General features: G+C 39.6%; 2 protein-coding genes across 2 annotated transcripts; both read left to right on the top strand.

Moving 5' to 3' along the window:
* The first annotated feature begins 676 nt into the window (after window positions 1-676).
* sra1 (steroid receptor RNA activator 1) lies at window positions 677-10,211 on the top strand. Its single transcript, XM_080201343.1, has 5 exons — window positions 677-755; window positions 4,696-4,824; window positions 5,567-5,781; window positions 7,570-7,678; window positions 9,489-10,211. The coding sequence occupies exons 1-5, from the start codon at window positions 731-733 to the stop codon at window positions 9,656-9,658; spliced, it is 648 nt and encodes a 215-aa protein (XP_080057469.1). The 5' UTR covers window positions 677-730; the 3' UTR covers window positions 9,659-10,211.
* A 2,748-nt stretch (window positions 10,212-12,959) lies between these two features.
* On the top strand, window positions 12,960-22,757 carry LOC145351469 (signal peptidase complex subunit 3-like). The gene is made up of 5 exons (XM_080201063.1): window positions 12,960-13,112; window positions 17,298-17,362; window positions 19,732-19,808; window positions 20,128-20,243; window positions 22,482-22,757. Exons 1-5 carry the CDS (start codon window positions 12,970-12,972, stop codon window positions 22,612-22,614), a joined length of 534 nt encoding a protein of 177 aa, XP_080057189.1. The 5' UTR covers window positions 12,960-12,969; the 3' UTR covers window positions 22,615-22,757.
* The last annotated feature ends 265 nt before the right edge of the window (window positions 22,758-23,022 follow it).

Raw genomic sequence — 23,022 nt, forward strand, 5'->3', positions numbered from 1 at the left:
AAGCATGGTACGTTAGGGAGACCATGCAGACGCTATGACAACGGGTGAATGAACATCGCTCGACAATCACCAGGCAAGACTGTTCCCTTCCTGTTGGCGAACACTTCAGCGGTCACGGGCATTCGGCCTCTGATCTGCGGGTAAGCATTCTCCAAGGTGGCCTTCACATGACAGCGCAGAGTCGCTGAGCAGAGACTGATAGCCAAGTTCCACACACATGAGGACGGCCTCAACCGGGATCTGGGGTTCACGTCGCACTATCTGTAACCCCCATGACTTGCCTGGGTTTGCAAAACCTCACTTACTGTCCTGTCTGGAGACAATACACATCTCTTTAACCTACGCTAATACCTTCTCCACTCACATTGTCTGCATCTTTAAGACTTGAATAGCAGGTTAGCTGCAAAGACTCGCATTCTAATCAGTATCCTGTGAACTGTGTGTGACCTTATATGCCCTTCCCTGATCAGAACTTTCCACACACCTGACGAAGGAACACCGTTTCCCAAAGCTTGTGGGATTACTATCAAATAAACTGGTTTATTTGATACCTAACCTGGTGTTGGGAGACTTCTTACTGTCAACACTGTACGGCCAGTATGAGGTCTGTCCGGCACAGACCAATACTTCCGGTGGGGTGACGTACGGTGACGTGTCCCATTGACCGGAGGAAGTGACGCCATGACGCCGGAAACCAGGAGCCGGCTCGGAGGAGGGACGGGGCGAAGCAATGTCGGACCTCTTCGTCAAACCAGGTGAAGTGGGAGAATGAGGGAGGGAGGGAAGGAGGGAGAAGCAGGTGGCTTCGAGTGGGGGAACCGCTGGGCAAAGTTTAAAGGGGCCGAGGTGTGTAAGAGGCAGGTGGATCTGCCCCGAGGTGCAGGCTATACAGTCTGTTACCCTGGTTACGTGGCACAGAGTTGGAGTCAGCTTGTGATGTAATGCTGCCCTGGAGCTGATCACTTTGACCATGTTTGTAAATGAGAAGCTGCAAGGGGAATGGAAACACTGCATCCAGGATGTATGCGTGTATATAGGTTACATGCAACAACACATGGGTTAACTGTGACAACATGTAACTAGGGTGCAAATGGATGTTTATGTATACCTAAACTGGGCATATTTTAAGAAAGTGTATGTATATGTTGTGGCAACAAAGGAAGGAGAGGGACAGAGGAAACGTAGTCTGGAGCTGTATCTCCGAAAAGGGAGAAAAAGGATGAAAAGGAAACATGCCGCCAGCAATTGAAGAAAATCTCAGCTTCTTGCGTCAAATCATTCATTTGAAGGACCTGAAGATACAGCCATCAATCATGGAGTGATTAAAATGAAGTATAATCAAAAGGCCGAAATTAGAGGAGTGTAGATGTAATATGCTACTGGCAGGATTAATCAGACAGCTGAATTAGAAATCAACACCAGGATGGGAGTGACAACAACACAATAGCAGACCAAAAAAGAGTACTGAACTGCCCGCCTTGCCAGTATGACACACTAAAACATGTTCGGCACATTGTGTTGCAACTGCTGTTTTGTACACAAGATCTATATTTATGCTGCTTGTTTGTGCGTTTATATATTTGATTTACTTACACCTGTTCCAGTTATTTTCCTTTTATGGATGTAGGATTATGTCTTGATGATTTTGATATATGAATCCCTTTGCTTTGGCCAAGTTGACGTTCATTCCAAAGTTCACATCTGCTGTTAACAGTCATCTACTAATTTTTTAATCACTATTCTCTGCTTGCTGTGAATGTTTTGTTATCTGCAAATCTAACATATTATCATTCATGCCCTTGCCCCTCTCCTATCCCCAAATAATAACACCCAATTCTGTGTCCACAAATGTTCCTTTGATCATTGCCCCTGCCATAGGCAAAAATGAGGTCTTGTGATAAACCACACCCTTGTTGAACTCCTGTACCAATTACAATGTTCTGACCGACTTACTTAATGAGTGACTGACGTACAGTGTACAGATTTCTTATGAGTCATCTTCTGAGTCTGCTCAACCCAAATTCTTTTTCAAAATCTACAAAATAAATTTATATTTTCTGCCTAAACTCTAAACTACATTCTGAAGAAATTTTGTATTCAACTAGTGACATTAACTATTTTTTTTCTCTCCAGATGCTGCCAGACCCACTGATGTTTCCAACACTTTCTGATTTCATCTCTTTAAAGTGCATTCACTCAATAATCTTCTCATGTCAATTCCTTTTTTTCCTTTCTGGATCCAAACTGGTCAAATCTAATGTGGCTCTATGCCTTTGCACCCACTCCTTTTGTTACAATTCTCAATGCAACTTTCAATGCGTGGATATTCAGATAATTTGTACAAAAGTCAGAATATCAATTTGCCTTTGGCTTCTTTCTTAGGGTGATTATATTGTCTGCATGAAGTTGTCTGGTTGCTCTTCTGATAAGTAAATATCTTTGCACAGTTTAGTAAATATTGATGTTAAATTCTTTCCACAGTTTTTAGTTAACTCTGCATTTAGTAAGCCAAAGATTGGAGGTGCAAAAAGAAATGCAAACAAAGGTGGCAATGGGAAAGATTGTATTGAATGAGAAGAGACAGTTGCTAACTGGAGAGCGAAATTAACATTTCAAGAAGGGATTTGCAAGGAGTATTGTTTTGTGTGGATGAGTCGAGGACCTTATGGAAAGTGGATACCAACTTGCTAAGTAGGTTAGAAACGTGATTCAGAGGAGAGTGGAAAAGATCGCATAGACAGAAAAAGTAACATGATGCAGTGCAGAGGAGGGTAAACAAACAAAGACATTTGTTGAAAGTAATTAGGAACAGATGGAAACCGGGCAGGATATATCTTTGGGGGAAATGGGCTAGTAAGGGAAATTGTGGACGAAAGATTTCAGTGAGTAAGAGGGAGGAAAAGAATATTGATGCTGGATGGTTTGAAAATCATTGGAAATTATTAAAAAGTGAAAAGGCTGGCACAGGAAAGAGAAACAAGGTGAAGAGAATAAGCCGAGGACCTGTTTGGAGGCAGAGCACACATAATGGTGATAATTATCCGGTGTGATCTACTCTGAGTATTGTATTTAGTATTTGCAATATTGGAACTGACATAATGCAAGACACCAAAGTAATTAAGCAAATTGAGGATAACGCTCCATTGATTCTTTTAATGACTGTTAAGAAATATGGTTCAACTCAGTTCACTGTATTAGAGCTGAGAGGATGATGATTACTGTCCATTGAACATCGACAACACATTCATGAGCAGTTTATATTTTAACAAAACTTTGAGTTCATAAAATTTGTGTTTTCTCCCTGTTCACAGCTTGAAAGTATTTGAAAGGAGAATGATTAACAGAAGAGAGAGTGCATTTACTGGAATTTATAATGTTGAACCCTGGAGAGGAAATAGTCTTGGTTTTCTGTGAGAAAGCTTGCCACATTGCATGTCTTGGCCAGGAAGCAATTTACTGATTGACTTTTTCAGCAAGCTCATTTCACCTGGTTGTCAGTCACTGTCAGACGAGATCAATATTTATTCGCAGCACAGAATTGCCACTTGTATGATGCATGTCTGCACAACAGTTGGGAACATCTTTCAGAAAGATACATTCAAGGGAAAGATAGATAAGCAAAAGAGAGAGAAAGGAATAGAAAGCTATGCGGACAGGGTTAGATAAGGAGGGCTGGGATGAGGCTGGTATGGAACATTGACATAGCCCAATTGGGCTGAATGACCAGTTTCTTTTTTGAAGTTCTCTGATTTGAAGTTTTGAATGGAAAAGTTTACACTAATACATTACTAAATTCTCTTGTGACTTTTGGGCAGAGTGAAAGGAACCTTACTTGATACTGACATGTTGACCAATGGGAAAATATATTTCACTGTTGATCACTAATGTTCATTCTTTGATGCATCCAAACTAATTGCGGCAGAGTTTATTTTTATCCTACTTGACACCATTTGCTGCTTTCAAAAGAAATATACCGCTATATATCAGAGGTTGTCTGTTGCTTCAGGTGAGACTCACGCTGTAAGGTGAGTCTTCCTCATTTAAGGACTTGACAGTCAGATTTTTGTAACAAGATGAAAAATGAGTTTTTAGTGAACTAATTTCACATCTTGACATCACAGCAGAGAACTTCAGAGTTGCTATAATAGTGGAGTTCTTTATCTTAGAAGCACTAGAGTAAATGCAAGTTGTCCAGTTATTCTGTTGCTCATTGGTAAGAACTCTTGATATCTGCTTGTGTGTATTCGCTCATCCACCCATGGTTGGTTGATTATTTGCTTAGGGAGGCACTCATTTTTGGTTTCACAAAAAAAGGAAGCTGTTTGTTTTCTCCTATGGTTAATGAACTGTTAATAAAATCAGGGGTGGACTGGTAGCTTGGATAAATGTGGACTCTGTCTGAGAATGATTTCCTTTATTGGTTACTTCCAGGAAAAAATATGTTTCTGTTGAAAAACAATTTAATGTTTCAAGGAAATTGGAGAGTAATGATTTGATGTTATCACACAGTGGTCTGTTAATTTAGGAAAATATTGAAAATATACTGTACATTGCGATTTTTATGTGCCTTGAAATGGTTTACTTGTGAATATAAATACAAGTTGTAGTGTTTTGAATGGTTTATTGTAATTATATTTTTTATGCCATAATTTATACTGTTTTGCTTAATTGTAAACTTTTTAAAAACAAATTCAGGAAACCAGGAGCGAGGCTGGAATGATCCTCCTCAGTTTTCATATGGTTTGCAGACACAAGCGCAGATTGGTCCCAGAAAACATTTTCTCACTAAGAGGGTACCACCACCTCAACTGGATAAACCGAAAGGTGAGCATTAGTTACTATGATACAGGTGCAACCGAAGGCAGAATATCTGCTTGGAATCTTTAGGCATATGGATTCAAATTACAGTTGCATTGAAATTCTAGCCAAAACTTTTTCCATGTAATCGAACTTTGCCCTTTGAGCTGGTATCTCCACCAGCTGTCGACAAAGTATGAGGAGCAAATATGGATTAATGTCTTTTTAATTAGCATTTTCTCTGCCGTTGTATCATTGGGCAGCTTTGGTATAAAAATGGTTGACGTTTTTACCAGTTTGTGTTTCTTTTAATCCCCTCTTCCAAGGTGCAGTTTTCTGAAGTGTTGTGCTATTTCTTCTAAGGGAGTGGGCAAGCAATCTACATAAGCTGACCTCTCGTCTGTCATCAGGAGATACACAGTCATAAGCTGGATCATTTCCTCAACGTTCTTTTCTCCTTCTCCTGAGGGCTGTCATCTGTTTTCTGCTCTCTACTTCCTCCTACTTACAATTGGGAATTCACCACATGGGAAAATGAGCCTGGGAAGCTGTATCCTGTCATTCTGTGCATCATGAAGCTCAGTGGCAACACGTTAATTTAGCAGTGTTACAGAATTCGGAGATTACTCCATTCCTTCTGTAAATTCCCGCATAAGACAGTTTCCATCTTTTACGAAACAGCATGAATTTCATTTGCTCCCAGTAGCATAGAAAGATTTGTTTTCCCCCCATTGGCAAGTTTCTAATATATTGCATATTTTTCCTGTAGTTTGTAGACCAGCTGGAATTCCTCCTGCAGTTATACCATCAGGTTCTTCAGTAGCCTCTGAGAAGATGCCACCACCACCTCCAAAGCAATCTGGCCTGTCCAGCAGTTGTAAACCAGTGCAAAGTGCAGCAGTTACACCTGATTGTGAAATAAATGTGGAAGATGTTTTAACTCCATTGAATAAGACACTGGAGGTTTGTAGGAAAACTGTTAAGGTAAGCAGACAGTTAATGATATTCCTACAGCAGGGCTTTAAAAATCTCATCCCAATAAGTTCTAAGAACAATGATAGTGCTGCAGATTCTTGATAAGGAATTGGTCAACATAGACTGTATTGATATTCTCCTGTTCAACTCAATTATTGTGTCATCTTAAACTCTTTGTATGATTAACAACATTGCACTGTAAGAGGTAAAATATGTTTAATTACATACTGAAATGTTTGCCTTAGAAGTACTGAACACAGCCAGTTGTTGCTCCACAAAATAGAAGATAGAGAAGATCGCTCCAGTATTCCCACATGCTTCAAAGCACCTGACTGTAGAGTTGGCTTAGCAGTTGTGCAGTAGCTAGTTGGTTGGAAATGATGAATGATGGAAGGCTAAAAAGAGCGAAGGAATGATGCTATGTACCTATTCTTAAAATATCATGTAATCAGCCTTGATACTTGCATATCAGAAATATTGATGTAAGAGGGGACAAATTATGTTGAAAATGTATATATAGGTAGCGGAATAAACTGTGTGGAACAGAATAAGCAAGATTTTCTATTGTTGTAGAAAAGGCTTACATTTTACAAGTACATTCCAAAATTCTACCAGATAGCAAATGATTTAAAGCTACCATTGCTTTATTTGCAAATAGGGCAACCCTTGTGTGCACAGCAAGGTCCTGCAATTAACAATGACAATAAATGACAATTTCCTTTACTTTTTTCAATTATATTGGCTGAGGGAAGAATATTGACTAGAACACTCTGGAAAACATGCTGCCCGTTGAATAATGATGTAGACTTTCTAATTTAACTGAACCATTGGAACAGAAAAGTGGGACGTTAGTTCGATGCCAGACTTGAAGGAAGGCCCTTCTAGCATTAAGGTATATCCTCTGCACAAATATCAGCTTTGATTGTGCGTTCAAGTTCTGGTTTGAAGTTGGAATCGACAACTTTCTAACATAGCAACTAGAAGCATGAGTAGGACATTCAGCCCTTTGAGCCTGCTCCGTCGTTCACTTTGATTATCAAATTCAATATCCTGATCCTCCTTCCTCCCATATCCCTTGATCCCTTTAGCACCAAGAGTTGTCTTGGGGCTAAATATTTTTTGAAATCGGACAACATTTTGGCCACATACGTTCTGTGGTGGTGAATTCCACACATTCGCTATCCTCTGGGTGAAGAAATTTCTCCTCACTTATTATCCTCAAATTGTGGCCCCTAGTTCTAGACTCCAGAACTCCGGCTTTTTTTGGGTAACAAAACTGACATGCAGAGAAGCAGCAACATACATGTAATAGTCCTATTTTCAGCTGTGTACTGTTATTTAGTGCAGATAAAACAACCTGATAAAAAGTTGATTGTACCAATATAATGTTATGTAATAGTAGGAAATAGGATAACAGCTATAATTGCCCTTATTTCCTGTTCCCAATTTCTGGATATAAATTGAGGAGGAGGTAAAGTGCACGCCAAGCATTTCCCCAGAATGGAAAATTCATGTCAGTGAATCAATAATCACCCCTCTTCATTTCTTCTGTAGCAAAAGCCACTGTCAGTTTGACTGCCCATGTGTAGGAATTGTGGATAGTACAGATGGATCTTAACCAATGAATTGATGATATAGCAGTGAAAATAACAGTCTAATAATGACATTTTGAAGTGATATTTTGATGGCAACTGTTAGGGGTCATGAAGGGCATTGTGTTATTTTGAATACTTGCAAAAGTTTTAATGTTCAACATTTAATAATTGAAGACATGTTGTTTTCAAACTTTTTGTCTAGAAACAAGTTTGTGATGATATTGGTAGAAGGCTGATAATGCTCCAGGAGATGTGGCAATCAGGAAAATTATCCATATCAGTGCAAAAAAGGATGCACCTACTTACACTAGGTAATGAATTTGTTATGTCTTGCATCTTGTCCAAATTCTGGTATATGAGGCTCGAGGGGCCCAAATGACCAACTATATTTCCTATACCGCTGGGTGAAATGGAGGAGGCTGAAACAAGATTTGTTTATTTAGATAGAAATCTTTTTGTCATTGTAAATGAGAACTCTTTGTAAAATGACAGCTCTTTATAAAATTCTAACGATTAAAATTTTAATGTAATACAGAAGTGCCTAACCTGCAGCCCTTAGGACATTTATGGCCCTTGAACCTGTACTGTTTGGACCATGGAATACAAGCAACTCCGTGTTTAGTTTACATACTTTTTTTTATTGGTGGTTTGTTGTTCTCATTGTTTTCTAATTGATGGCTACGTCTTAAGTCAGAATAGAATCATAGAATCCCTACAGTGCAGAAGGAGTCCATATGGCCCATTGAGCCTGCAATGACAACAATCCCACCCAGGACCCATCTCTGTAACTCCAAGTATTTACCCTGCTAATTCCCCTAATACTAAATGGCACTTTACCATGGCCAATCCACCTAACCTGCACATCTTTGGACATACTGCTTGGAATACCAAGATTTGTTAACACCAATAAATAGCGAAAGGTGTTACAAAGACAAAAGCTTCCTGATGTATGGGATCTAATTCAGAATTATTTCCTCAGAACAGTGTTTTATCCGTGTTTACAAGATTGCATGAGAAGGTTGTCTGATGAGGTCAGGTTGGACAAGTAGGGCTTGTTTCCACTGGAGTTTGAGAATGAGAGGTAACTTGATTGAAGTATATAAGATCCTGAATGGACTTGACAAGGTGGACTTGGAAAGGATGTTTCTTCTTGTGGGTGAGCCCAGAGCTAGGGATCACGTTTCAAAATTAAGAAAGCTCACCAATGCCTCTACTTTCTCAGAAGACTAAGGAAATTTGGCATGTCAGCTACGGCTGTCATCAACTTTTACAGATGCACCATAGAATGCATTCTTTCTGGTGTTTCACAGCTTGGTGTAGCTCCTGCTCTGCCCAAGAACGCAAAGAACTACAAAAGATTGTGAATGTAGCCCAATCCATCACACAAACCAGCCTCCCATCCATTGACTCTGTTTACACTTCCTGCTGCCTTGAAAAAGCAGCCAGCGTAATTAAGGACCCCATGCACCCCGGACATTCTCTGTTCCACTTTTTTCATATTATTCACAAGTCTGAAATCACATACCAACCAACTCAAGAACAGCTTCTTCCCTATTGCCGTCAGACTTTTGAATGGACCTACCTTGCGTTAAATTGATCTATCTCTACACCTTAGCTATGATTGTAACACTACATTCTGCACTCTCTTGTTTCCTTCTCTATGAACAGTATGCTTTGTCTGTATAGGACACAAACAATACTTTTCACTATGTTAATACATGTGACAATAATAAATCAAATCAAAAAATTAGAGTTAGCCTTTATAGAACAGAGATGGGCAGAAATTCTTTCTCTCAGGGTTGAGCGACTTTGGAACACTCTCAAAGTGGCGGATCATGAAAAATTTTTAAGGCAGAGGTAGATAGATTCTGGTTACACAAGGGAATCAAAGGTTATCGGGGCGGGGGGATGGGAATGTGGCCCTCAACACAAACAGATCAACCAGGATCCTACTGAATGGCAGAGTAGGCTCAAGGGGCTGAATGGCCCACTTCTGAACATATTTTGTATAATTTTACCTCTTTCCCTGCCTTTTAGCAGAACACCTTTGTATTGTTTTAAGTGTTTAGGTATAATGACATTTTTAGTGCTAAGAATATGTTGTATATGTTTGTCTGACAGAAATGGAGCACTGCAACTGGGATTCTGCTGATGAAATCCACAGATCTTTGATGGTGGACCATGTGAATGAAGTGGGACAGTGGATGGTTGGAGTGAAACGCCTCATTGCTGAATCCAAAAACCTACCATCTGACCTTACTGCAAACAGAGATTGTGAATCAGAAAACTGAGGTCTAAACCACTCATGATGATCCAACTGACAACACTGCTCTTCTGAGAGAATGCAGTCAAGGACCAAAATTATAAAACATCAACAACAGGAATGAGGAGAAGGCAATATTTGTCAATGATTCCTGTATTAGGCAGGAAGAAAGCATGTATTTGGGCTGTATTCTTATCTTCAGACTGTTCAAGAGTTTACAAAAGCACTTTAGTCTTAAAAAAAAATGGACTGAGCTTTTCGGCAGCTTGGCCACTGCTGCAATTATCAAATCCTTTCCTGTATTCTGTTTGGAAGGCAAATGTCAGATGTTGACTATTATCAGTTTCCTCTGCCACAGAGAATACAGCCAAGTCTTATTGCTTCAAGCACTTAAGGCTCTTCCAGGGCGGACTTTTATTTTTTTACATGTATTGTCTTCCTGACATCTGTAGAAATTAGCTTTCTGTTTAACTCTACCGCAAGTAATTCAGAAACTGTGGCCTTCCTGCTGCAATTTTATATTTTTAAAACTATTAAAGATTCAAAGTGACGAGTTATCTTGAAATAACTCTGGAATATCATGTGCGCCTAATTTTTTTTCATTTTATCGAAAAACATACATCTTTCATTCATACACACTTATGTATACGATATCCTCATTTGAAATGTGCTGGATGATTGGATGTGATGAGGGTAGCTGAACGTTTGGTAAGCGCGGAGCTGCACTAATATGAAGGTTGTTTCACTCCCTCATCCTGACAAAATTGAGACAGGGAAATGCTCTCTGGAAAAATAAAAACTTTTTGATAGGTGCAAATATTGCCTTTTTTTAAGTTTTTTTAACTTGCAGAGGTTTGCCCCACAACTTAGCACCTTAATTGTAAAACTGCACTTTCGTTTGTACTCTTTTCCTCAAGTTTTCCAAATTATTCAATTTGGAACATATATTTTTGACGGCATGCTTAGCACTGCAGCCTCACAGTGCTGGGAGCCCAAGTTCAATTCTGACCTTGGGTGATTATGTGCAATTTGCACTTTCTTCCTGTGTCTGTGCAGGTTTCCTCCGGATACTCCATTTCTCTCCCACACTCCAAAGATATGCAGGTTGGGTTGATTGGCCATGCTAAATTGACTGTTAATGTTAGGGGGATTAGTAGGTGAATGTGTGAGGTTATGAGGATCAGGCCTGGGTGGGATTGATGTCAGTGCAGGCTCGATGGGCCGAATGGCATCCTTCTGCACTGTGGAGATTCTGTGGTATAATTTCTATGATTCTAATGCAAGATACTGGTACTTTTGTACTAATTTCAGCAGCCTATATTCTTCATTTCTGGCCATGGATATAGTGAGAGAATCCATTCCCTGGCCTCTGGTCTCCATTTTCATTCCTGGCCAAAAAATGGTGTCCATGACTTTCAAGTGTCCTGAATTCTCTTTTCTATTAGCTTAAAAAAAGTGCTAGTTGGTATTAATCTTTTTTGTATGTTACCTATGGTGGGGGTGAGGGGAGGACTGGTGAAGGCTTTGCAGGTGACGATCAGAACCCTCATCACAAATGAAGAGCTTTTACAATTACAGGTTGTATTGTTATAATTATGTTTCCATTTTTGTCAAACAACAAAATGGAGATGGGGTGAAAATGTTAGTGAAATGTGCTATGCCTTGTTGTACTGGGCACCTTGGAATTACAAAGGGGGACAAAAAGTAAGTATATTTCATTCTTATACTGAAATTGTGGATGTAATCTTTAAACCAGTCTTGTCTCACTCCTTGTTTGCATAAAGTTGAGGAAGGTGCAGATAGATACCCGCTAATATTTATGGAGCATGATTGGCCTGCAATTTCACTAGTAGTGAAATTATTATTTTAAAAAGAAGGTGGCGTCGCAGTTGAACCCTATCTTGTCACAGCGAGTACCCACATATGTGTGATTAGCTGGGATTACTGAACAGATTCCAGTATTGGCAGTAATTTGCTTTTATTACTGAACAGTGATTAGTTCTTTTTAAAAAAGAGATGGATACTATCTTTGTGTTTATCTAAAGTATTTTTTTAAACAATGACAAATCAGAATAAATGCTGTACTTGGGTACCTCAGTAATTGAGACACGTCCCCTTGAGCTCAAGTGAGCAATGAAATTAGCTTAAGCTGATCTAATTCAGGGCTGATTACATAACACTTAATTATAAAATATTACATTTGCAATTTTTTTTGACTACTGGCTTTAAATTTGCACTGCAGGTTTCTTGTTTCAAACCTTGCAGACTTTGACTTAAATTAGCACATACCTTTGACAGATCAAATGTCAGATAATGTTTAGAGTGCGACTTGGAGCATTTTGAAATCTTGGGATTTGTAGTTAGAATGTATCTCAGTCACTGAACTGAGTGCTTTGCTGCATAGATTGTTACACTGTAGTGATAATATTGTGACCCTGATCTGCCAAGCCTCCTCACTCACGTCTAGTCTCATTTATTTTCATCTCTACTTTTAAATCAGTGTATTGTGCTTACGTTAAAAGCAAATTACTGCAGATGCTGGAATCTGAAACAAAAACCAGAAGATCTCAGCATGTCTGACAGCATCCGTGAAGAGAGAAAAGAGCCAACGTTCCAAGTCTGGATGACACTTCATCAAAGGGTCATCCAGACCTGAAATTTTACAAAATTTTCTGGTATTGTGCTCATGTTGGTTAGCTGAATGGGGGAACAATAGCTACAAGTATGCCAGTGATTTTGAAGATTGTCACATTCGCCGATCGCACACTTCACTTTGAATGTTGACAATTGGACTTTCCAGAATACACCCTCATCAGGAATAAATTATATTGATTTGATTGATTATTGTCACATGTATAGTGAAAAGTATTGTTTCTTGTGCACTGTACAAACAAAGCATACTGTACAGCTGGATTGGTAGTAGGTTAGTAGGAATGAGCCTTACATTATAACGAGAAATCTCGCAATACCAGGTTGAAGTCCAACAGGTTTATTTGGAATCACGAGCTTTCAGAGTGCTGCTCCTATATCAGGTGAGGCACACTTCTTTGGGAGACTTCTTACTGTGCCTACCTCAATCCAACTCTGGCATCTCCACATCCTTATGATAAAGTAGTTTCATCATCAAAACTCTGAATTTATTTGAAGATCTGCAACTTAATGGTTCTGGAGATCCGCATCGTAATGGATGTAGAGTTGGGAAGTCTGAGCTAGAGCAGGTGCAAGCCAGAGGTGTGAATGGGGGCTGGGAACCTTTGTTCGGAGGTGCAGCGGTTGCGCCGGAGTGTTTTGAGCGCGGGGGCCGCTGGCACAGCCGCTGCTGGGGTGGGTGTGTGGAGGATGAACAGCCTGATCGCCCGCTTTAACTCGCTGTTCGCCTTCACTCTGATGGTGATGGCGGCGCTGACTTTCCTGGTGTTCCTGAGTACAGTGTTCCAGCAATCCCGGGTACCAGTCAACATCCGTGTCAGCAGCATCTCTCTGTGAGTGTGGCGGGGGAGGCAGCTCTAACTCTTCACCTTGTGGGGTCCAACACTGGAGGCTGGGCCTCGCTTACAACCTGATGCAAATTGACAGTTCCCTAGGAAAGACTGTGAAGAAGGGGGGATTTGTTCTGTAGAAAATCAAGGCGGAGGGGTTGAATATATTCAGACGTATTGCAAGTTGAGAGCCTTTATTAGTACCTAGAGTTATTTTGTACTCCCTGGTGGGTCAGGAGTACGGGTGGGTCTTGAGAATTAAGTGTAGAGGGGGAGTGAAGTTGGTTCTGGTGTGAAGAGTCCAAAACAAGCATATAATTTCAAAGAGTACCTCGGGAGTAAATCAGAATGGTTAGATTTGTGGAGCTTGCAGCACATGAGGTGTATGGTATAGATAGGTGCCTTTATGGGAAAGCTAGATGAGCAGTGAAGGAGAAAGGAATACGATGGTATGCTAAGCAGAGTCAGGTGAAGTAGGATGGAAGATACAAGCATAGAGCAGTGAGACCAAATGGCTTGTTTCTGGTCATTTTATCTGTAATGCCCCTTTCACTTGTGTTCTCATATTTCATCTTAAGTTTGTCTCCTCTGATAACTTGGAATACAATCAAAAGGTAAAGTTTATTTATTACTCACAAGTAAGGCTCACATTAACACTGCATTGAAATTATTGTGAAATTCCCCTGGTTGCCACACTCCAGCACCTGTTCGGATCAATGCACTTAACCAGTGCGTCTTTCAGACTGGGAGGAAACTGGAGCACCCAGAGGAAACCTACGCAGATGCAGAGAATTATGCAAACTCCACATGGACAGTGACCCAAGCTGGGAATCCGAATACCTGGCATTGTGAGACAGCAGACCTAACCACTGCGCCACCATGCTGCCCAATCCTCTCTGGGAATAATAGGAAGATAGATTATTACTTGAATGGATGTAAATTGAGAGAGGTGGATATTCAATAAGATCTTGGAGTCCTCGTGCATCAGTTGCTGAAAGTAAGCACGCAGGTACAGCAGGCAGTAAAGAAGGCAAATAGTATGTTGGCCTTCATTGTGGGAGGATTTGAGTATAGAAATAGGGATGCTTTTCTGCAGTTGTGTAGAGCATTGGTGAGGCCACATCTAGAGTATTGCAGGCAGCTTGAGACATGGGCAAAATCCAAGGGTTTGGTGATTGAAGGCTCTGATACCCATGGTGGAACAGCAGCAAGAGGGAAGGGAGGCAAGGGTACCAGTAAGCAAATGTGGAAGAGCAAAGGATGTGTAATAGACCGTAGCAGAATGTGAAGATTTTGAAATTAATGTGCCAATGCCTGAGGAACCAGTACAAATGAAACATGTGGATATTGGTTGCCTGGAAAAAAGATGGAACCTACAGAACTCTAGATGAGATCGACTTTTGTCGGCTTGGGAAAAAAACATCAAACCTCATACAAATGTGAGTTTTTAACTACAGTGGAAATCTAGCCAAGTGATGTCTGGTTAGATGTTGGAGCCACGATGTGGAGATGCTCGCGTTGAACTGGGGTAAACTGGGGTAAACACAGTAAGAAGTCTTTCAATACCAGGTTAAAGCCCAACAGGTTTATTTGGTAGCGAAAGCCACTAGCTTTCAGAGCGCTCGCTGCTCCTTCGTCAGGTGAGTGGGATTTCAGTTCACAGTAGGGCATATAAATTCAGAATTTGTACACAAATTCAGTTTACAAAATAATGGTTGGAATGCGAGTCTTTACAGGTAATCAAGTCTTAAAGGCATAGACAATGTGAGTGGAGAGACAGTTAAGCGCAGGTTAAAGAGATGTGTATTGTCTCCATACAGGACAGTTATTGAGATTTTGCCAGCCCAGGTAAGTCATGGGGGTTACAGAAGTGTGACATGAACCCAAGATCCCGGTTGAGGTCATCCTCACGTGTGCGGAACTTGGCTATCAGTTTCTGCTAAGTGACTCTGCACTGTCATGTGTCGTGAAGGCTGCCCCGGCGAACGCTTACCCAAAGATCAGAGGCTGAATGCCTGTGACCGCTGAAGTGTTCTCCAACAGGAAGAGCACATTCTTGCCTGGTGATTGCCGAGCAGTGTTCATTCATCTGTTGTCGTAGCATGTCTCCCCAATGCACCATGCCTTGGGACATTCTTTCCTGCAGCGTATCAGATAGGTAATGTTGGCCGAGTTGCAAGTGCATGTAATGTGTACTTGGTGGATGGTGTTCTCTCATGAGATGATGGCATCCGTGTTGATGATCCAGCATGTCTTGCAGAGGTTGGTGTGGCAGGGTTGTGTGGTGTCATGGTCACTGTTCTCCTGAAGGCTGGGTAGTTTGCTGCAGACAATGGTCTGTTTGAGGTTGTGCGGCCGCTTGAAGGCAAGAAGTGGGAGTGTGGGGATGGCCTTGGTTAGATGTTCGTCTTCATCAATGACGTTGAAGGCTGTGGAGATGTTGGAGCAACATAGAATTTGAAACTGACCAGGTGTTGAGAAATGTTGTAGCCCATTGCTTTAGACTGTGGGGATTTTTAGTTAATACTATCCCACTGGTGTCATTTTCAATATCATTTTAAGTTTTTCATTGTAAGTATAATTGACAGCCTGTTTTTTCTGTTTTATTACTTAATTCACTACAATTCATTTTATTATTGTCCCATTCCTTAATTTGTCATTTATTAGAATGAGGATTTAAGTACAATTTCAGTTTTGCATAATTTTGGAAAGCCATGCCACATTTTTCAGATTCTTTCCTGTTCTGATATACTGGGTTTACCAGCTCTGATGTCTCTTGATCAGCATATACTTGACATTCATTGCTGGACTGTTTGGAGCAGATCGGCGGAGAGCTTATGACTGACATTAAGTACCTCCTCTTGATTTGTTGATGATACAAGAGAATAGTACAAAGTGAGAAGTTTAAAAATGTGTTTTGTTTTGTTTCCTATTTACAAATATTAATGAATCTAAACCATTTTAAGTATCACCCTGAACCTCCCTCCTTTAATGTATTTCAGCCCTGATGTTGTTTTATTCATTAGTATTCTTGCTTTCTATTCCTATTTAATTTAAAATTTACACCTTGCAAAATTAAACTTAGCACATCAGATGTACAAGTTTCAAATATAATTTCAAACCTTATACAAGTTCAAAGGTATCCCAATGCAGTCTACCTTTGTGCTCCACATTATCACCTGATTCTTTAATCCTCTTACAGTATATTTCAGTCAATTTGTCCATATTTATTATGATAAAAGACTGCTTCAAAACCAATTACTATGTCATTTTGGATGATCATGACTTTTTCTACCAACACAAATGGGAATAGAAAAGGGAATTCATGGAAACTTATAGTAATTTAGGTGTACTATAGTTTATTCATGTCCTCCCCTCCCCCTCCCCTCCCACCCACCGCCACCATTTACTTTTATAATAAGGTGCAGAAATAATGGTAAAATTATTAATTCGCTTTAAGTATACACCCATTACTTTTACATACTGTGTGGCAGAAAATTCCCTGATAATCCCTGCAGTATTGATGTCACATTTATTACTCTTTCAGTGTGAACATCATCATGCATGAACGATGCCACCCCATGGACTTGGGCATGGATTACAGCACCAAGTGTCAGTTTAAGCCAGGTATTATGTGGGCCTTGCAATTTATAACATAACTAATTAATTGAATTACTGCCTAATAGCTCCCTCCCAACCAACTGTTACCTTGCATGTCGATATCAGCAAATTTCCCAGCAGTGAAAATAACCATGCTATTATTGTATGAAAATGTTTGTGGCAACCACCGGCATGTGGTGGACATTTCTCAAAGCTGTTTCCATTTCTCTTCACCGCAGGAACAAAGAGATCAGCTCTGGAAAATTTTGCAAAATGGTTGATTGTGCCTTTTCTGTTTTTAAATTGTAAGACGTTTCACAACACCCAGGTTATGTATCCACATCATGTATTTAAATTGTAATGGGTGTATTCTATAACTTTGCCAAGGTAGTGATAAACTAACTTTTTCACCCATGATGTGAAATTTTGTGAATTTTCACTATTAAAGGAAAAGTTTCAAGCGTGTGAAATGATAAGGTAAGATCTCTTCTGCTTTATATATGGGGCATATAAGAGAGTAGTACTGTGGAGGAAGGAGAGCAAGAGTGTTGCTTGTGTTTTGGAGTACATTTCTTTTTTCTATTTCAGAAAACAATGTGAAGATTACACTGGAAAGTATGATTTAGGATCTGTACATTTTAGCATTTATGTTGATATCCTTTTTTATACGTTATTCACTGTTCTGTTCATCAAGCTAAGGACTGGGATACTTGGTTAGGTATAAAAATGTAGAAATTGCTAAATGAATAAAGACCACTGTCCATCTAATTTGCCTCCTACCATCCCAGTCGTTGCATGGTACAAAGATAATGCTGATATTATCTAGCCCTGATACTTATTTTACAATATTCACTGATAGCAGGCCCTTGACTTGTTCACACAACCTGACATATGAGACATTAATATCCAGCTGCTCAACATTGGTTGTGTAATCTGAAAACAGAAAAATACTTGGGGCTAACCAGGCCAATAAAGAAAACAGTACTGTTTCCACTGGCAGAACACATAAGATAATGAGCAAAGAAATTCAAGAGGAGCAATGCGGAGACATTTTATTCTGCATGGAGTTGTTAGGATTTCAAATGTACCACCTGAAAAAACTGGTGGAAGCCACCCAGTGTCATCTTTAACAAAGGAATTCAATATATAAATGAAAAAGAGAAAATTGCAGGACTAATGCAGAAGAACAGTGGAGAGAGGTTGATTGAATAGCTTTTTCAAAGGTTCAACACAGATACAATGGACCGAATGATCGCCTTCTGTGCCCTTTCTTTCTGAGGTGAAACAACTCCAAACTGTGGAGATATTTGGGAATCTTAGATCCAAAGTCATCTATTCTTCCCGAGCACATTATATTTACAATATGCCATAAATTACTTGCTTGTATCACAAAATATGTTCAAATCAGGAGTAGGTGAAGGCCACTTGGCCCCTCAAGCCTGTTCTGTCATTTGGCTGATCTGACCATAGCCCCAGCCTCACATTCCTGCCTACCTCAGTAATCTTTTACCCCCTTGTTAATCAATATCTAGCTCTGCCTTAAAAATATTCAAAGAATCTGCTTCTGCTGCCTTTTGAGGAAAATTGTTCCAGTGATTCATGAACCTTGGAGAAAAACATTTCTCCTCATCTCAGTCTTCAATGACCCCTTATTTTTAACAGTGATACCTGTTTTAGATTCTCCAACAAGAGGAAATATCCACTCCACATCCACCCAGTTATTACCCCTCACTAAAAGTTTAAACCAAGTTGCCTCTTACTCTTCTAAACTTTAGTGGATACAAACCTAACCTCTACAACCTTTCCTCCTAAGGCAAGCTGCTCATTCCTGTCTACTAAATCTTCTCTGATCTTCTAAAGCATTTACATTTTTCCTTAAATATGGAGATTGATACTGTACACTACTCTAGATTTGGTTTCACCAATGTCCTGTACAACTGAAGCATAACCTCCCTACTTTTATAATCAATTCCCCTCACAATAAAAGAGAACATTCTATTGATTGCCCTAATTACTCACTTTACCTGTATACTAGCCTTCCCTGTATTGCTGAAATAAGTGTATCTCTCATTTAAAATTTCATGGTATTGATTCATGGAGTACAATTTTTTTCCACCATATCCCTATAAAGCCTGTTTCAAAAATTTAATACTTGCTCATGGAAATGAACTTTCCAAATTATAACGTAAATGCAGATGCCTGAATTCTCCATATAGCATGATCTGCCCAACCTCAAGGGTACCCCTCACTGCACCAATGTAATGATTTTCCCTTTCACTCTTCAGCCATTTTGTTTGGATTGGTAACACAAATTTGGTGTTATTTAATGCTGAATAATGGCCACCTTGGAGAAAGACCAAATTGGCTTCATGCCTTAAAGCCAGCAGATGGTAAAGAGATTCATCTCCTCACTCTGGGCTGGATTTGAACCAAGGTACTAAACTCTGTTAGCTTTTTTCAAATTCTCTTAATTTCATTTTTTGTTAACCCATTTTTCTAATTATTCTGTCATCTTCGAGAGTAGATTGGTTGCTGTTGTGCACCTGAGCAGCTGTTTTGACAGAAGAACGGATCGGCTCAAGAAAAGGTCAGACAGAGCACAACCTGGAAAGGAAGAGATCGTTTGTGGCACAGTGGTTAGTCGCACAGTGCCAAGGACCAGGATTCAATTCCTGTCTTGGGTCACTGTTTGTGCACAGTCTGCACATTCTCCCCATGTCTAGTGGGTCTCCTCCGAGTTCTCCAGTTTCCTTCCAAAGTCCAATGATGTGCAGGCTAGGTAGACTGGCGATGCTAAATTGCCCCTTAGTGTCAGGGGGACTAGCTAGGATAAATACATGAGATTATGGATTGGGCCTGGGTGGGATTGTGGTCGACGCAGACTCATTGGGCTGAATGGCCTCCTTCTGCACTGTAGAATTTTATGATTCTATGATTTTGTATGATTTACATTCGGCAAATAGCCATGTTATCAAAATGCTTATTTATCCAAAATCCATAGTTTCTTTAATTATTTTTCTACATCTGGAACCTGTATTCAACTGGAATGTTAAACAACTTTTCCTGTATCTAGCAGCGGAATATGCTACAAAGAAGAACGTAAGTTGAATTTGCAAAGACGTGGCACATTGATAATATGCAGACTGCCTACAATACATCCATTTGGATGTACTGTTTATGTATTCTTGCCTTTAATCATTAGTTGTTTGAGTACGATGTTCCATATTTTCAGTAATTTGATTCCTTTGTAATATTGCACAGCAGTACGTTACTGCTTTATTCTGTGCCTCATTGTAATATTTACTTTGACAGCATAGTGCAGTCTTATGATTTCTTCCCGCACCTCGTTTTTTTTTATTAATGACTTGAAATTTGATCATTCCAACTCTTGTTTTTGTTCTGTTAACTTCCAACATAGACATTGAATCAAGTGGTTCTATGGGATAAAATCCTTCAGCGAGGAGAGAATCCTAGACTTAATCTTCAGAATGTGAGCCCCAAATATTTATTCTTGGATGATGGAAATGGTCTGAAGTAAGTTTTTAAAAATTCTATTATTAAGAAAATAAAAAGAGGAAATTTAAAGGATTTTGGTGGACAATGTAACTTTTCTTGTTTGTTATCTACATTTTGCTGCTATAGCAGGATTGACATTTTGCACCAATTGGGGTCTTCAATAAAATCATACTTTTTTGTATTCTAAGCTTTAAGCTCTTATGTTTGGGAATTATTCTAAAATTGTTGTTCAAGAAGCGTCAGTACATTGAATGATCCTCATGTCCACACCATTATTACCTCCAATGTAGTCATTCCTTCACTGTTGCTATGGCTGAACCAAAATCCTGGAACAACCCACCCACCCTCGCCTTAATAGCACTGTGAGAGTGCCTACACTTCATGCTCTGCAGTGGTTCAAGAAGACAGCTCAGTTCCACTTTCTCGCGAGTAATTAGGGATTAATGCTGGCCTAATCAGTGACCCCACATCCTTTGAATAGTTTTTTAAAAACCTAACACTCCCTTGGCTGCCCTCACATCCTTCATAAACTTTAGAAACTCTGTTTTGTTTATATTGTAACCTGGACTAAGGGGTAGCACAGTGGTTAGCACTGCTACTTCACAGCACCAGGGACCTGGGTTTGATTCCCAGCTTAAGTCACCGTCTGTGTGGAGATTGCACATTCTCCCCATGTCTGCATAGGTTTCTCTGGGTGCTCTGGTTTCTTCCCACATTCTGAAAGACTTGCTGGTTAGGTGTATTGACCGGAACAGGTGCCAGACTGTGGCAACTAGGGGAATGTCACAGTAACTTCATTGCCACGTGAAAGCCTTACTTGTGACTAATAAACTTTAACCCATAACTTCATGCTCATTGATCTGCAGTGGTTCCCATTCTCTCAGTATTTCAAACTAAAATTTCTCTCCTTGGCCATATCCTTACACCACTTTCTATCTCTAACCATGCCAAACTCTACAACCCTTTGAGAACTAAGAATTCCGACAGCTCCAGTCTTTCATGTTCCTTGAAATCCATAATTGTTGCAAGTCATTCCATCAGGCAGCTTGACTCTGAGCTCTGGAATTTCCTCACTAAATCTCTCCAGCCCCCTCGCTTAAGACACTACTTGAAATCAGCTGGCTTGAATAAGATTTTAGTCACCTCTCTCTTCTGCATCTAATGTCGTCTTCTTTGGCTCGGCATCAATTTTTGACTAATTACACTTCTGTGAAGCACCTTAAAACATTTTTCTATGTTTAAAGTGTTATACAAATGCATGTTTTTTATTGGGAGGCAGGGATTAAGAATGGATTCAGTGAGAGTTTACAGTCAATGGTGAGAATAATTAGGTACCTCAGGCTTGAAGTACACTTTCAACTTTTCTGCAATGTTATTGTTTATCTACTAGTTTATCTTGCTTCTGGATTATTCTTCTTTCTTGTAAGAGATTGGCAATTTTTGCTTGGATAATATAGTCTATCAGCTTGATCGTTTTCTACATATTGGAAGGAATTGAGGACTTCCATTGCAAAATAACTCACCCAACGGGAACTGTGGCACCATGGCCGACTAGGTTCATAATATGGGCCTGTACATTTTTGTGTATGAAATGATGGAAAGTGTTGCAAGTGATGGGAGTAACAGCTTGCTGTCTCAGCCGCATTCAAGATTGAGAAATTACAGTATGGGAATTGTGAATCTTTGGAGGTGAAATATGTTGTGATCCCACAAAACAGTTGTTTTTTTACAGTGCCCTTGACATAGCAAAACATTACAAGTTGCTTCACAAGGCGGTTATCAAAATAATTTGGCACAAAACCATATCAGGAGATTTTAGGGCAGTTGGCCAGTTAGGGAGAAAACTGCAGAGTTTAGGACTTGGGCAACAAGAAGGATGACCACCAGTAGCGGAGCAATTAAAACTGGGATTGTGCAAGAGACCAGAATTGCAGCAATGCAGAAACAGTACCAATATTTTTGTGACATTATACTGATATTCCCTAATCCCTTCCATTTCATCAGTGTCATCTTGTTTGTTTTAAAACTGCTATGGACTTATGAATATTACTCCATGATGCAGGAGAAGTACCTCTCATCTCCAAATGATAGTTCAGAGCAAACAAAAGGGGGAGATTTTCAACATATCAAAGTGAATCTAAATGTCTAACATTGGCAAGACCTTGTTTCTGGAATTGTCAGATGATTGTGATTTGAACAATGTGTAGCTAGTGCTAATTTTTTTTTTCACCTTCTTCCCCCTCACCCCTACCCCAGAGGAAATCGGAATGTCTCCTTGTCGCTTTCATGGAATATTGTTCCAAATGCTGGAATCTTGTATCTAATACCTGCCTCTGGTCAGAAAGTAATATCATTACCTGAAAATTATGACAATTTGAGAAGTTATTGATACAGAAGTGAAAAGGTTGGATACAGGTCTGAACCATGCAATTATATATTTAGGATGCTATTTCTATTGCTGTGTCTAAACATTTTGTAATTTAATTAAACAATGCCCAATGTTTTTAATAAAAGACTGCTAAAGAAAATTCACCATCCCTTTTACTTATTAGATTGTTTCTAGTATTGCTCCTTGAACTCGGGTCAATTGATGCTATGGACAAAGACACTCAAACTCTCGAATTATTGTACAATAGATGTCTTGTTATACACCACAAGTCTCAAACTCTACAGCACAAACTTTAGTACACAAGATATCAAAGTCAAAACATAAAGTATCAACTTCTGTCTTTCTTCATTATACACAAATGTAGCCTCTGACCTGCTTTGTTAAACACACTATTCAAAAGTTTCACAA

This window comes from Carcharhinus amblyrhynchos, chromosome 13, assembly GCF_965287045.1.
Source record: "Carcharhinus amblyrhynchos chromosome 13, sCarAmb.v2.hapA, whole genome shotgun sequence".
NCBI lineage: Eukaryota > Metazoa > Chordata > Chondrichthyes > Carcharhiniformes > Carcharhinidae > Carcharhinus > Carcharhinus amblyrhynchos.

Bases quoted from the DNA above. Each gene is read 5' to 3' on its own strand.
- LOC145351469 (XM_080201063.1), top strand. From the start codon at position 12,970: ATGAACAGCCTGATCGCCCGCTTTAACTCGCTGTTCGCCTTCACTCTG. The intron at 17,363-19,731 runs ATATCCTTTTTT...TTATTTTTCTAC, and splicing joins ACATTTTAGCATTTATGTTG to ATCTGGAACCTGTATTCAAC. The intron at 19,809-20,127 runs GTAAGTTGAATT...CTTCCAACATAG, and splicing joins AATATGCTACAAAGAAGAAC to ACATTGAATCAAGTGGTTCT.
- sra1 (XM_080201343.1), top strand. From the start codon at position 731: ATGTCGGACCTCTTCGTCAAACCAG. The intron at 756-4,695 runs GTGAAGTGGGAG...AAACAAATTCAG, and splicing joins GGACCTCTTCGTCAAACCAG to GAAACCAGGAGCGAGGCTGG. The intron at 5,782-7,569 runs GTAAGCAGACAG...CTTTTTGTCTAG, and splicing joins TTTGTAGGAAAACTGTTAAG to AAACAAGTTTGTGATGATAT.